This window comes from Pelophylax lessonae (genome assembly GCF_965119305.1).
Source record: "Pelophylax lessonae genome assembly, chromosome: 6".
Lineage (NCBI taxonomy): Eukaryota > Metazoa > Chordata > Amphibia > Anura > Ranidae > Pelophylax > Pelophylax lessonae.
In genome coordinates, this window is record NC_138773.1 from 307,190,963 (window position 1) to 307,207,704 (window position 16,742).

Genomic DNA, 16,742 nt, shown 5'->3' on the forward strand with positions numbered 1-16,742 from the left:
TTTTACTGATTATTACTGCTATGATTAAGCGAATGTGATTTGTGAAATGCGTCAACTCCTGCTTCTTTTGTCGCCCTGTCTATGATGTCCCATGACTGTTATGCCGTAGTATGAATAAATCGATTGATCCTTTCATGTCGGAGTGCGGCCTATTGGTCTTTGAAATTATATCTTTTAGGCTGGCCATACATTAGTTGAATTTTCTTTTGGAAATCTTATCAAAGAATTTTCGTTCGAATTTCGCACCATTAGTGGGCCGCAGCAATGGCCGATTTTCCTGCGATCATCAAATTTGAGTGATCAGGCATGTTGGAATTTTTTTGAAAAATGAACGATTTTCTAATCAATGATGTGGAGAATGGTGCGAGAAATATAATCAAAAAAGAAATGTGCATGATTGCAAGAAAAGAAAATTCCCGGAGAGAACAGAAGATTCCCAGGCCATGAAAATTCTTTTCTGTAGCAATATGAGGTGAAATTGAAGGCTTGGTCGGTCAAATTTCGAAATCAATGGTGGCATCATTGAATCACAAAACGCACAAAATTTCTGATTTGCGAAAGAATGTTTTTTCAAAATTCGACACATGGATGGCCAGCCTTGGACTCCTGATGTCTTCCCTATGCTCCAAGGCAGATAACCAAGCACTGATTATACTTGGCTAGCTGCTTCCCTGGTTGTAACAGCTGGGGGATGACGGATGATATTTGCCACAGAGATTGGAGAATGGATGTTCCATCATCTCTTCTGTGTGAAGCTGTCCTGGCTGATTCCCGTGGTCCCTGGCTCTCAGAGGAATAGAAAAGCCTAAGAACCACCCTGGGCGGCGACGGGAGGGGGTGTCGCTCTTTACAGCGCTGTAAAGATGATTGAGCGGCTGCAGTTTTTTTTGCACAATTTGTCAGCTATTAAACAAATACAGTTCTCCATATGACCATCTGCAACTGAGCCAAGTATAAAAGAAATGTTGAAGTGTAATGTAAAACCTAACAGAGATCTTATTTAATTTGCTAAATATAACATTGAGAGCATTTTGTTATACAGGTGCAGCTCATAAAATTAGAATATCATCAAAAAATTAATTTATTTCAGTAATTCAATTCAAAAAGTGAAACTTTTATAAAGAGTGATACAGTGGGTACGGAAAGTATTCAGACCCCCTTAAATTTTTCACTCTTTGTTATATTGCAGCCATTTGCTAAAATCATTTAGGTTCATTCTTCTTCCTCATGAATGTACACATAGCACCCCATACTGACAGAAAAACACAGAATTGTTGACATTGTTGCAGATTTATTAAAAAAGAAAAACTGAAATATCACATGGTCCTAAGTATTCAGACCCTTTGCTCAGTATTTAGTAGAAGCCCCCTTTTGATCTAATACAGCCAGGAGTCTTTTTGGGAAAGATGCAACAAGTCTTTCACATCTGGATTTGGGGATCCTCTGCCATTCCTCCTTGCAGATCCTCTCCAGTTCTGTCAGGTTGGATGGTAAACGTTGGTGGACAGCCATTTTTAGGTCTCTCCAGAGATGCTCAATTGGGTTTAAGTCAGGGCTCTGGCTGGGCCATTCAAGAACAGTCACGGAGTTGTTGTGAAGCCACTCCTTCGTTATTTTAGCTGTGTGCTTAGGGTCATTGTCTTGTTGGAAGGTAAACCTTCGGCCCAGTCTGAGGTCCAGAGCACTCTGGAGAAGGTTTTTGTCCAGGATATCCCTGTACTTGGCCGCATTCATCTTTCCCTCGATTGCAACCAGTCGTCCTGTCCCTGCAGCTGAAAAACACCCCCACAGCATGATGCTGCCACCACCATGCTTCACTGTTGGGACTGTATTGGACAGGTGATGAGCAGTGCCTGGTTTTCTCCACACATACCGCTTAGAATTAAGGCCAAAAAGTTCTATTTTGGTCTCATCAGACCAGAGAATCTTATTTCTCACCATCTTGGAGTCCTTCAGGTGTTTTTTAGCAAACTCCATGCGGGCTTTCATGTGTCTTACACTGAGGAGAGGCTTCCGTCGGGCCACTCTGCCATAAAGCCCCGACTGGTGGAGGGCTGCAGTGATGGTTGACTTTCTACAACTTTCTCCCATCTCCTGACTGCATCTCTGAAGCTCAGCCACAGTGATCTTTGGGTTCTTCTTTACCTCTTCTCCCCCGATAGCTCAGTTTGGCCGGACGGCCAGCTCTAGGAAGGGTTCTGGTCGTCCCAAACGTCTTCCATTTGAGGATTATGGAGGCCACTGTGCTCTTAGGAACCTTAAGTGCAGCAGAAATCTTTTTGTAACCTTGGCCAGATCTGTGCCTTGCCACAATTCTGTCTCTGAGCTCTTCAGGCAGTTCCTTTGACCTCATGATTCCCATTTGCTCTGACATGCATTGTGATCTGGAAGGTCTTATATAGACAGGTGTGTGGCTTTCCTAATCAAGTCCAATCAGTATAATCAAACACAGCTGGACTCAAATGAAGGTGTAGAACCATCTCACGGATGATCAGAAGAAATGGAAAGCACCTGAGTTAAATATATGAGTGTCACAGCAAAGGGTCTGAATACTTAGGACCATGTGATATTTCAGTTTTTCTTTTTTAATAAATCTGCAACAATGTCAACAATTCTGTGTCTTTCTGTCAGTATGGGGAGCTATGTGTACATTCATGAGGAAGAAGAATGAACTTAAATGATTTTAGCAAATGGCTGCAATATAACAAAGAGTGAAAAATTTAAGGGGGTCTGAATACGTTCCGTACCCACTGTATATTTCAAACATTTCTTTCTTCTTTTTTTTCTGATGATTATGGCTTACAGCTAAGGACAACCCAAAATTCAGTATCTCAGAAAATTTGAATATTACAAAAGACCAATAAAAAAGGATTTTTAATACAAAAATGTTGGCTTAGTGAAAAGTCTGTCCATGTACAGTATAGGATGCACTCAATACTTGGTCGGGGCTCCTTTTGCATGAATAACTGCATCAATGCGGCGTGGCATGGAGGCGATCAGCCTGTGGCACTGCTGAGGTGTTATGGAAGCCCAGGTTGCTTTGATACTCATCTGCATTGTCTGGTGTCTCTCATCTTCCTCTTGACAATACCCCACAGATTCTCTATGGGATTTAGGTCAGGCGAGTTTGCTGGCCAATCAAGCACAGTGATCCCATGATCATGTGACCAGGTATTGGTAGTTTTGCCAGTGTGGGCGGTGCCAAGTCCTGCTGGAAAATGAAATCAGCATCTCCATAAATCTGGTCAGCAGAGGGAAGCATGAAGTGCTGTAGAATTTCCTGGTAGAGGGCTGCGCTGACATTGGACTTGATAAAACACAGTGGACCAACACCAGCAGAAGACATGGCTCCCCAAATCATCACTGACTGTGGAAACTTCACACTGGACCTCATGCAACTTGGATTATGTGTCTCTCCACTCTTCTTCCAGACTCTGGAACCTTGATTTCCCCAAAAAAATGCAAAATGTTCCACAGTCCGTGATGATTGACGATATTGGTCTAATTCTAATTTTCTAAAGAAACCGAATTTTGGGTTGTCTGAGCTGTAAGCCATAATCATCAAAATTAGAAAAAGAAAGAAATGCTTGAAATATATCACTCTGTGTGGAACATATCTATATAATATATGAGCTTCACTTTTTGAATTCAATTACTGAAATAAATACATTTTTTGATAATATTCTAATTTTGTGAGATGAACCTGTATCTGTGCAAAAAATACCTGTTGATCCTACTAGAAGTCATTTGAGTTGATGATTTCCTGTGCCACCTGCCTTTGGTGAACTCCTATCAGTTACATTGTTCCCAATTCTCTCTGCAGGCTACAGAACCCCTCCCCTTTATGTTATGGAGAAGAGGCGAGAGGGAGTTGTTCTGTACTCCTAAAACATGTCCGGGCTTAGGTTGCTCCGCCATAAATAGAGCCCAGTGAATACGTATTGTCAACCTAGAACAGGAAATGTGTTACTAACAGGATCACCAAGTGAAAATACAAGGAAAAAAAGCCCAGTATAAAAAAAGGAACGGAAATGCAGCCACTATATCTAGAGCAGGGGTGTCAAACTTAATTTCAATGCAGGCCGCATCAGCATTATGGTCGCCCTTAGAGGGCCGGTTGTATCTGTAGCCCACCACTATCAGAAGTCAGGAGCCCCCACCCTCCCTTACATCAGAGTACATCCCCTTTACCATGTGCTGCTGCTGGGAAGAAGCTGGAGGCAGAGCTGGGAAGCATCAACTTCAGGGTCTGGAGGAGGGCTGGAGTCAGCTGCTGGAGTCTGCTGAACGCTGAGACCAGTGGAGGCGGAGAGGAGGGGGTGCTGCGGCTGCACAGAGAGGTGCATGATCTATAGGAGTTGTTTCCTCCTCTCTGCTGCCAATTGCTGAGTTGGGGAGGGAAGTTGGTCCTCTCTGCAGCTGCAGGGGGAAGCACAGGATCTGGCAGAGGAGTTCTGTCCTCTCTGCTGCCGTCTGCTGAGACAAGGTGGAGGCAGAGTGAAGGAGAAGTAGCAGCTGCAGAAGAGGTTCAAGGGCCACATGAAACGGCCTGGAGGGCCGGATTCGGCCCGCTGGCCTTGTGTTTGACACCTGTGATCTAAAGACAAGTAAGCTGCAACATGTTACATTTTTACTCTTTAGATGCCCTTTAAATTGACTATTTTCGGACATGTAAAAATAATTTTTTTTTTCTAAAGGTACTCCTTGTAGAGGGATCTGGGGGTCTAAAAGACCCCAAACCCCCTCCTCGGCACTGAAAAGAATTCAAAACGCCAAGTTTGGCTGTTTTGAATGCTGTCAGTTTTTTTAATTCGGCGCCGAGTACCCGGAAGTGATGTCATGACATCACTTCCGGGGTTTTTTACTTTTAGAGCAGCGGATGCGCACTTGCGGCAGGGATACCGGCTTTCACGTGGACACATCTTCATGCTACACCGGGTCTTCTCTTCAGCGGCGGCGGTGGAGGTAGGATGCCCAGGTCTCCCGGTGGGACGGGAGACCCGGGTGAGCCGTGGAAGGCGGCGGGGGGGGGGGGGGGAACATCCCCTCTCGCTCCTTGTAATGACAGCCGAGCGGCTTCTCAGTTGCGTCGGTTGTCATTACAAGTCAGCCGACCATCGGCTGTGGACGCCGGTACCGGGGTGATGCCTCTAGCTGCAGGCATCACTCCGGTACAGCACTTTCCCAAAATATCGGCAATAACGGTAACCTCAGGGGCCGATTCCGATATATCAGGGAAAGTGCATATCGGCCCCTGGTATATCAGTGTTGCCGGTAATTGGACGATCCCTACTTAAAGCGGAGTTCCACCCTGGATTTTTATTTTTTTTTTTTAAATACCCCTGGGACAGTCAGGGCTAGTACATTCCACAATGGCTAGCCTCTGATCTGTCCCGGGTTGCACTTACCTGTTAGGACAAATACTTACCTTGAAAACGTCTTGTCCAGCGCTGCCATCTCAGATGTGGGCAGCTTGAAGCCAGCGAGATCCCCTTCGGCGTCTTCTTCCGCCTTCGGTCCCACGATGCCCTGCGCCGGCCCCGCCGTCACTTCCGGGTCGCGCGCGTCATCCCTCTACAGCTTCTGGGCATGCCCAGAAGCTGTTTAGAAGGGGATGACGCGCGCGACCCGGAACTGACGTCGGGGCCGGTGCAGGCGCAATGATTCCTGGGAGCGATGACGTTCAGCTCCCAGGAATCATTGCAGAGCCAGGAAGTGACGACAGGCCGCGGCCGAGGAAGGAGGAAGAAGGAAGTAAGGTAAGTATATTTTCTTCGCTACGAGGTAAGTAAAAAAAAAAAATATGCGATTATCCATTTCTTTTTCAGGTGACCCGGAGCGTGAAGATGGAGGTAAGTATTAAATTAGGGTGGAACTCCACTTTAAAGTAGACCTCCAGGCAAAACTTTTTACCTGTCTTTAAAACAGTTAGGACCACTGTTAGGTTTTTAGTGTTCCCGGGGTTACTGCCTCTTTGCAACTGAGACCAGGAAAGATATCCGTGTCCTCTGTAGCAACCCCAGACTCATTCCTTCTTTTGTGTGAGTCATTTTTGTGAGAAACTTTATCTTGCCTGATTATTTCCTCATGCCAAGACTGGCTTTATCTGATCAAATTGCAGATAATATGTACAATTCTGCAGGCTGTTTAAAAGCAGTGCAGTCATTACAATGCATACATCTCATAAATCAGGAAATATCGGTGACTCACTATGTAGTAAATCCTGAATGAGGATAAAGTGCCTAGGCACAGTCACAAGACTGGAGTTCAAGGATGGCTTTAATAATAAACAGTTTATTTTTAAAAAACTACAATGTTGCCGTATTTTGGGATATGTAGGGAATGTGTTCATGTAGACATCTGAGAAAACTTACCGTATTTATCAAGAAACAAAAAGAATAGTGTATCAATGATGGTTATTAGGACTCCGCCATATAATGGGATCCTGCATAGAAGAACATAAATTGGCAATAAAAATATGACCGGAGGTCATGCTACATTAACAAAAACCCTCTTTCAAAGAAACATTTAAACTAAAACCTATTTACATTATCCAAATTCCCTTTCCTGTAGCATCTACTTCAGGATTTCTCAACCAGGGTTCTGTGGAACACTAGGGTTCCTCCAGAGGCTACTAGGAGTTTCTTGAGTAGTGAGCAATAGTTGATTGATCTCCCACCTATACTGCCCAGCCCACCAATGTAAGGGGATATGTCCCTAATGTCCACTGTTTGTTCTCCTCTGGCCATCATAGTAAAGCCTAGTACACACGCAACGAATTTCCGCCGACCGGTCGTCCATCTTTTGTCCAGAGTGGTGTTTTGTTGGTTGGAATGTGCCTAGACTGCACACGAATTTTCCTGCACGACAAAATTCGACTTCAGAAGTGATGTCACGTGTTTGCTTTCTTTGTTTTCTTTCTTCTCTGAGCATGCCCAGTCTTGCTCATAAGATTTTTCCCTGTCGAAATCTGTACTGACTGCACAAAAATCGGACGTGTTTTGACGGAGGTGAAAAATTATATAGCCTGTCCACCAGATTTTTTTCGGCCGAAAAGTCTGAGTCGGTTGTCGGATGCATCATACTAACAAGCCGAAAATTGGCAGATCGGTCGTCGGACGAAAATTCCCGGCCGAATTTTGACGCGTGTGTACGAGGCGTAAGGCAACACCACCAATGTAAGGATACATTTCCTTACAAACCACAACATTTCTCTACTGACAACTGTCTGCTCTCCTTTGGCCATAGTAGCAAGACAACACCACCAATGAAAAGGGACATTTATCTACTGACAACTATCTGACCACTAATGTAAGGATTTCCTTACTGACCACTCTCTGGTCTCTTCCGACCATCAATGTAAGAGTACACCACCAATGTACAGATACATTTCTCTACTGACCACTGTCTGTTCTCCTCTGGCCATCATAGTAAGGGAACACCACCAATGTAAGGGGATATTTCTCTACTGACCACTGTCTGTTCTCTTCTGGCCATTATTGTAAGGGGACATTTCCCTAACTGACAACAGTCTGACCACCAATGTAAGGATACATTTCCTTACAAATCACTGTCTGTTCTCTTCTAAGTATCAGAGTGCACCACCAATGTATGGGGACATTTTCCTACTGACCATTGTCAGTTCTCTTCTGGTCCATCGTAGTAAGGCAACACCACCAATCTAAGGGATCATTTGTCTACAGACCTTCTCTACTGAACTGTCTTTCCTCTTCTGGCCATCTATGTATGGGGACACTACCAATGTAAAAGTAAAATCTCTACTGACCATTGTCCAACCACTAACGTAAAGATATATTTCCTTACCAACCACTTTCTGTTCTCTACTGACCATCAATGTAAGAGTAAATAAAAACAAAAAGCAGAGCGCCTCTAAGTGTTATCAGTTTAATTAAAAGGGTAATGCAGGTACAGGAAAACTGCTCACATTTAAAACAGTATAAAATAGCTCATCTGTTAGGTGGTCTGCAGGAACACAGGGGTCCACGGCTGGATGTTAGTAGCTCCAAGAGATGGTGCAGGGGATGCTGAAGGAGGGAGATGTCTGGAGAGCCAAGAGACCAGATAGTAGGATGGTCAGCAGCTTCAGGAAGGTGTTCTGTTCCTCAGGGAGACACCTGGTGAGCCGAGAGACCGTTAGGTAGAATGGCTGTCGGCTTCAGAAGGGCGCCCTGCTCCTCAGTACATCCGGCGCCAACAGATAGGGGAGCCCAGCGTGACAGATCCAGCAGCCAAACGCACAACGCGTTTCCGAGCGTGCGCAGTAGCCTCACAGGGCGTGCGCGCTCCTTTCTCAAGTGCAGTGGCATGACACAGAAGAGCTGAACAAGTTTATAGGAAGCCAGCACTCAAGCTGGGTGGATACAGATGGACTTAAAGCTTGAGTGCTGGCTTCCTATAAACTTGTTCAGCTCTTCTGTGTCATGCCACTGCACTTGAGAAAGGAGCGCGCACGCCCTGTGAGGCTACTGCGCACGCTCGGAAACGCGTTGTGCGTTTGGCTGCTGGATCTGTCACGCTGGGCTCCCCTATCTGTTGGCGCCGGATGTACTGAGGAGCAGGGCGCCCTTCTGAAGCCGACAGCCATTCTACCTAACGGTCTCTCGGCTCACCAGGTGTCTCCCTGAGGAACAGAACACCTTCCTGAAGCTGCTGACCATCCTACTATCTGGTCTCTTGGCTCTCCAGACATCTCCCTCCTTCAGCATCCCCTGCACCATCTCTTGGAGCTACTAACATCCAGCCGTGGACCCCGGTGTTCCTGCAGACCACCTAACAGATGAGCTATTTTATACTGTTTTAAATGTGAGCAGTTTTCCTGTACCTGCATTACCCTTTTAATTAAACTGATAACACTTAGAGGCGCTCTGCTTTTTGTTTTTATTTTCACTTTCAGAGCTGACTTCTCTCTGCAGCTGAGCTGGCCCTGAGTGTAATCTATTTCAGCCATCAACTACACCAGATTAATGACTATACATGAACTGCATACCCCTTGATGCTATATAGGTATGTGTGATGCGCCAACTCTTATCCTGCTTATCAATGTAAGAGTACACCGCTAATGTAAGGGTACATTTCACTACTGACAACTGTCTGACTACCAAATTAAGGGGACATTTCCCTACTGACTACTAATATAAGGGGGTATTTCCCTACTGTCCACTAATATAGGGGGGACATTTCCCTATTGACCAGTGTAATGGGACATTTTCCTACTGACCACTGTCTGACAACCAATGGTACATTGTTCCACAAACCATTGTCCTGTTTAGGTCATTAATGTAAGGGAACACCACCAGTGACCTTATGGCCCTAATGACCACTGTTTGATCACCAATGTATGTTGACAATTCCCTACTGTCCAATGTCTGACCAGCAATATAAGGTGACATTTCCCTACCGACCAATATCTGTTTTCTTTTGGGCATTAATGTAAGGGAACACCAACAATGTAAGGAGACATTTTCCTACTGACCACTGTCTGTCCACCAATGTAAGGGGAATTTTCCCTACTGACCACTGTTTAACTATCGATGTAAGGGGACATTTTCCTAAAGACCATTTTCTGGCCACCAATGTAAGGGGAATTTTCCCTACTGACCACTGTTTAGCTATCGATGTAAAGGGACTATTCCCTACTGACTGCTGTCTAATACTAATTTAAGGGGACAATTCCCTACTGACCACTGTGTGACCACCAATGAAAGGGAAAGGGTACATTTTTCTACTAACCATTGTCTGTTCTGTTTTTGCCAAAATGTAAGGGGACACCACCAATATACTGTAGGGGGGCATTTCCCTAATGACCACTTTCTGACCACCAATGTAAGGGGACATTTATGTTATGACCACTGTCTGTTTTCTCTGGCCATCAATGTAATGGGAAACCATCAATGTAAGAGGACATTTTTCTACTGACCACTGTCTGTTATCTTCTGGCAATTAATTTAAGGAGACACCACCAATGTAAGGGGACGTCTTCCTAATAACCACTTTCTGACCACCAATGTAAGAATACATTTCTATTCCAACCACTGTCTGTTCTTTTCTTGCCATCAATGTAGGGAGACACCACCAACGTAAGGGAGCATTTCCCTTCTGGCCACTCTCTGACCACCAATGTAGGGGGAGTGGGACACTTCTTTTCTAACCACTGTCTGTTATCTTCTAGCCATCCATGTAAGGGAGCACCACAAATGTAAGGGGATATTTCCCTACAGACTAATCCCTATTCTCTTCTGTCCATTAATGTAAGAGGACTTTTCCCTAAAGACCAGTAGCTGACTGTGACGAGACCAACCTCGCCACATTGCATTGGAGGAGCCTGGTTTCCTGCCTGCTGCCTTTGGATTATGGACCGGCAGCTAAAGGGTTAATTTTACGGTGCAGAAGGATTTATTTCTCCCTTTCTGCACAGCCGTTCGGTAGATTCTATTCGTTCGGATTCTATTCGAATCTACCGTTCGGTAGATTCTATCTACCGAACAAACAGCCCCTGGTTCTAATTCGTATGGATTTGGTGAATGCAGGGTGACCAGGAGGGTGGTGAACACTGACACTATGGTTTGGACTACTACAAATGGGACAGTCATATTCCAGAATAATGTCTCCCTTGTAATATGAAGATTTTTGTTCCCATTTGCCATGAGCTCTCTGAACAGGAAGTCAACTCCTAATATGGTCATTACAGGAAGTTCTGAGGAGACGGGCTGTCTAAGGTGGCTCCCCATTCACCTTTTGTCAGGTGTGCTAATGACCTCACCTGTTGTCTGCTAAGGGATGTATTGACACTCAGAGTAATGTGTATTGAGGGCTCGTTAGGGAACCATTGTTCTGTGTCTGATTATAGTTTACATTGATTGCCCCCTGGGGCTTCTGTCTCCTTGCATTGGTCAAAGCTATCTGACCAATCCCTGTTGACTCATCTTCAAGTCCTCATTTGCATAGCAGCCCTCCTGGTCAAGCTATCTGACCAATCACTACTGACTCATTTTCGAGCCCTCATTTGCATGTCTGGAGAGGACCTTATGGGGGACTGCAGGTACTGTGCAATTGACCAATGGGAAAGCGGTTGTTGGGGGAAGGATGTTCCAATTTCTGTATAAAAGTGTGCTGTGTTCTTCCAATAAATGTTGTTGTTGTTCCTGTTTTACCCTCAACTCGGAGCTTTGTCTCGTTCTTGGGGGGATTCACTGTATGCTGTTGGAGACTGATTGCTAGGAGTATAAGCTGATGTATGCTTTTCCTGTTCGTCTACTAGCAGCTATTCGTGAGGTTCCAGGTTGGAGTGCTATTTTGTATCCAGTTCGGGAGTTTGGTGTCCTGCAAGTAGCTGTGCCTGTCTCTCAGAAAGGGGCATATCGCCTAAACGGATTTTAACCCCTTGTCTGCTGAAACGGTCCGTTACACTGACCACCAATGTAGGGGGGGGGGGGCATTTCTCTTCTATCCACTGTCTGTTATCGTCCATACAAGGGGACATCATCAATGTAAGGTGACATTTTCCTACTGACCACTGTTTGACCAGCAGTGTAAGGGGACATTTCTCTGCAGACCATTGTCTCTTCTTTTCTAGCTATGAATATAAGGAGGCACCACCAATGTGAGAGGATGTCTCTCTACTAACCACTGTCTGACCTCCAGCTTAAGGCTACATTCACACCTGAGCGTAGCGTTTTTCGCGCGTTTTTTACCGCGATTTTACCACGATTTTTGCGGCGTTTTTTACCGCAATTTTTGTGCAGGCGTTTTTAGATTGAATAGAGATCAATGGAAAACGCCTGTAATCTGCCCAAAAAGAAGCTCATGTACTTTTTTGAGCGTTGGGCGTTTTGTATACAGCGTCAAAACGCTCAGATGTGAACAGGGGCCATTGAAATGAATAGGATTTGTCTTGTTGGGCGTTTTGAGAGCTGATCCTAGAGTAGAAAAACGCCCCAAAAACGCCCCAAAACGCCTAGATGTGAACGGAGCCTTACTGACTAATGTTTATTCTCTTCAGCCCATTTATTATTATTGCTAATAAAAACATTGTTGTGAAGATCAGGAGGTGTTAATAAAATGCTTTGCTCTGGGTGTCAAATATGCTAGGCACACCACATGCTATACTGTATGTTAACTAAACATTTCTACGACTTACTTATCATGCTAAAATACCATGAGCTACAGATATAACAATTTTTGTAGGATACCTAAAAATTATTTCAAGAGTTGCTCCATATTAAAAAAAAGGTTGAGAAAGGCTGATCTGGTCATTCGCAGAGATTCTTTGATTTTGCACCTAAATCGTTCCCTTTTAGAAACAAAAAATATTTTTCTTCAAAGCTTAACATATCTCTTACCGCCCAGATGACAAAAGGCTAAATGCAATGGCGGTGCCAATGACTTCCTGCATATCTGAACCAATAATGGCGATTTCCACTAAAATCCATAATATCCAGCGAGGGACCTGAGGCAAAGAAAGAGGAAACACAAAGTGAATTCAAGAAGACCGGAGGAAATGTGCCGGCTTAGTGGTTAATATCTCGTCTGTTTATTTTCTAGGTTCTCCTTATGTTTGATGGAGTTCCTCCAGGTGCTTCAGCTTCTGACCACAACCCAACCACAACTATTGGCATCCAACCAAACTGGCCCTTTGTGTTTGTATGTGTGCATATGAATTCAGAAGAGACGATTATCGGAAGTCTTTTCAGAACCCAATGTAAATTATCACATTAAAACCCTGTTGAATATTCTGAATTAGGATACAATAACATGGGAGTAAACTCCCTTGGTTGATTTTTATCTATAGGTAAGACTATAATAAGGCTTGCCTATAGGTACAGTAAATATACCGTAAACGTGCATCATTCAGGAGGTATTGACTTGTGAAGACGCCGGTAACATCACTGGCGCATGCGCTCTGAAGGAACAGCTGCTCCTTCAGAGTCCTGTGAGTGAACAGCGCCTCCCGCAGGCATGCGCGAGAATGGCGTCATCACGGCTCATCCAATTAAAGGACCGAAGCCTGCCAACCTGGAAGGAAGACCCGGTGAAGATGGAAGACCTATCAGCGGTGACAGCGCGCTGCTGGAGGGCTCGGTTTTAAGGTAAGTTTCACATAATGTGCTAGTACTAGCTCACACTGGCGGGACAAGGTCATTCAGAGCCCAGGGCAAATATGCCAAACTGTGCAGATGTATGAGCGTTATGTTATATAGTTACATAGTAGTTAAGGTTGAATAAAGACAATAGTCCATCCAGTTCAACCTGTGTAAGTGTGTGTGGCCGTAATCATCTCTCATACCCCTGAATGTTCTGATCATTGAGATGTACGTCCAAGAGTGTGTCAGCAAAAATCCCCACCCCCTCAAAAAAATTTTTTAGCACCAATCTGCATGCTTCTCCTAGTACAAATCCCCTCTATGGGCAGAAATCCCCCTCCCCTTTCTCCCAGTTCAAATCTCTCTTCCCAAATCTCCCCCACAAAAAAAAAAAAAAAAAAATCACCATCCTGGCACAAATCCCCCCCTCTCATTTTTCTCCTCCTTGCACAAATACCCCCCAATCACCCCTTCTAGCACAAATCCTCCCCTCCAATTTTTCCCTTCTAGCACAAATACCCCCAAGCATCCCTACTAGCACAACCCCCCCCCCAAAAGAAAATATTTCCACACTCCTAGCACAAATCCCCTCCCCCTTCTACCAAATGACCTCTTCCAGCACAACCCCTCCCCTCACCAATCCCTCCTCCTAGCACATACCCCCCTCCCCAATCATCCCTACTAGCACAAATCCCTTCCCCCCCCAAAAAAAAATAGTTCCCCTCCTAGCACAAATCCCATCCCCCTCTACAATACGATCTCTTCTAGCAACCCTTGCCCCCAATCATCCCCCTCCCCATTTTCCCCTCCTAGCACAAATACCCCCCAATCATCCCTACTAGCACAAATCGACCCCCCCCCCCCCTCCAAAAAAAAATGTCTCCCCTCCTAGCACAAATTTCCTCCCTCCTATACTATATGACCTCTTCTAGCAACCCCCCCAATCCCTCCTTCTAGCACAAATCATCCCCCCCTTCCCCCCTCCCAACACATATCCCTCCTAAATCACCATTCCTAACACCCACCTCCAAATTTCCCAGGCTAAAACAATCCTTACCCCCTGCTGTTCCCCCAAATTTCCCCTCCCAACACAAATCCCCACCCTCAATCTCGCATGATACCACAGTGCCCAGGGCAGTCGCCCCCTCCTGCCCACCCCACATAACTTTGCCTTGCAGGTTTTTTTTTTTCTTTTTTAAAAGCTGGTGGTTTACTACTACTTTAGGGCAGGCATAGGCAACCTTTGAGAGGTGGAGATCTACCTGAACAACATGGAAGAGATCCAAGATCTGCACCCTTTTTTTCTTTTTTAAAGACATTAACTAGCAACTTCCCAGTACAATTCCTACAATCGTTGATTTTTTTTTAGGTCCCACAATAGTTGAATCCCACAGCGCTGTCACTAAAAGTTTTTTTAATCACTTGCTGACCAGCCAACCAGCCGCCGCAGTTATACGGGTTTCCACGAATCGCCGTACCTGTACCTGAATAGGAGGAACACAGGAGCCCTGTGTTGATAGCTGAGAGAACAACACTCTGCTGTGTTTACAACAACAGACCGCCGTTCTCTCTTCATGGGGAGCGTTCGCGTGTGCCCACTCACCAGTGGGGAAGCCGATCCATGGGGGTCATCGGCCGCGATTGCTGCCAGGTACCCGCAATCGCTCCCTGTGAAGAGAGAACGGCGGTCTGCTGTTGTAAACACAGCAGACCATTGTTCTCTCAGCTATCAACACAGGGCTTCCATGTTCCTCCTATTTAGGAACACAGGTCTCTGTATTGATTTCACAAGCCCCCACACAGTTAGTAAACACCCCCTAGGCTCACATTTAACCCCCTTTGATCGCCCCTGGATTAACCCCTTCTCTGCCAGTGTCATTATTACAGTAACAGTGCATATTTTTAGCAATGATTACTGTAGTAGTGTCACTGGTCCCCCCAAGGTGTCACAAATGTCAGTTAGGGGTCCAATCCATCTGCCGCAGTCCCGCTAAAATTCGCAGATCGCCGCCATTACTAGTAATAAATAAATAAATAAAAATTACATAAATCTTTCCCCTAGTTTGTAGACGCAATACTTTTTGTGCAAAAAAATCAAAATACGCTCATTGGGATTTTTGTTTACCAAAAATATGGAGCAGAATAAAATTGGCCTAAGAGGATGAAATAATTAGATTTTTAAAAAAAAAAAAATTTATGGGAACCTTATATAGCAGAAAGTGAAAATTATTGTTTTTTTTTTTTTTTTTTAGAATTGTCGCTATTTTTATGTTTTTGGCGCAAAAAATAAAAATCGCACAGGTGATCAAATACCACCAAAAAGAAAGCTCTATTTATGGGGAAAAAAGGAATTTTACTTGGGTACAGCAGTGCACGACTGCGCAATTGTCCGTTAACCACTTAAGCCCCGGAAGATTTTACCCCTTTCCTGACCAGGGCCTATTTTGCGATTCGGCACTGCAATTGCGCGGTCGTGCGACGCTGTACCTAAACGAATTTGATGTCCTTTTTTTCCCACAAATAGAGCTTTCTTTTGGTGGTATTTGATCACCTGTGAGATTTTTTGATCATGCGCTATAAACAAAAAAAGAGCGTCAATTTTGCAAAAATAACAATATTTTTCACATTTTTTTATATGAAATTCCCCAAAAAATGTAAAAATCTAAATTTTTTAACATTTTAGGCCAATTTGTTGTAAAAAAAAAATCGCAAAAAGCGTATTTTGATTGGTTTGCACAAAAGTTATTGCGTTTACTAACTAAGGGAAATATTTTTTGTCATTTTTTGTTGTTTTTGCTCGCTCCCTAGAGCCTCACAGGCTAGCGACGTAGCCCTACGTCGCTTTGACTGTGAGGGGCTGACCGCCGCAGTAAATAGCCGTGCGGCGCTCGGAAAGCGGTTAAAATAACGCAGTGCTGAATCGCAAAAAATGGCCTGGTCATTAAGGAGGCAAATCCTTCCGGTCCCGAAGTGGTTAACTGACAATTACGCGGTCGTGTGACGCTGTACCCAAGAAAAATTATGCCTTTTTTTCCCACAAAAAAGAGCTTTCTTTTGGTGGTATTTGATCACCTGTGCGATTTTTTATTTTTTGCGCTATAAACAAAAAAAGCAACAATTTTGAAAAAAAAAAAACAATATTTTTCACTTGCTGTTATAAAACATTTCAAATAAAAAACGTAAAAAAAAAATCTAATTTCTTCATCAATTTAGGCCAATTTGTATTCTGCTACATATTTTTTGTAAAAAAAAATCCCAATAACCGTATATTGATTGGTTTACGCAAAAGTTATCGCGTCTACACACTATGGGATATTTTTATGGCATTTTGGTTTATTTTTTATTTTTTTACTAGTAATGCCGGCAATCAGCATTTTTTAGTGGGACTGCAACGTTGCGCTGGACAAATCGGACACCTAACTGACACTTTTTTGGGAACTGTCACTGTACAAATGACACTGGCAGGGAAGGGGTTAAAGAGGAGTTCCGCCTCCCCCTCCAAAAATTTAAAGCCAGCAGCTACACATACTGTACACATACTGTAGCTGCTGACTTTTAATATTAGGACACTTACCTGTCCTGGAGTCCAGCGATGTCAGCACCGCAGCCGATGTTTCCATCGGCTGTCAGATGCTGCCGCCG

General features: G+C 44.3%; 1 protein-coding gene across 1 annotated transcript in view; it reads right to left on the minus strand.

Annotated features, from left to right (window-relative positions):
- SLC11A1 (solute carrier family 11 member 1) overlaps positions 1-16,742 on the minus strand; it is a 93,962-nt gene that overhangs the window by 49,724 nt on the left and 27,496 nt on the right. Inside the window, exons 5-6 of the mRNA XM_082260101.1 lie at positions 12,360-12,466; positions 6,375-6,445 (exon numbers count right to left, since the gene is read on the minus strand). Of these exons, the coding sequence (XP_082116227.1) occupies positions 6,375-6,445; positions 12,360-12,466 (178 nt within the window). The remainder of the gene's footprint in view (positions 1-6,374; positions 6,446-12,359; positions 12,467-16,742) is intronic.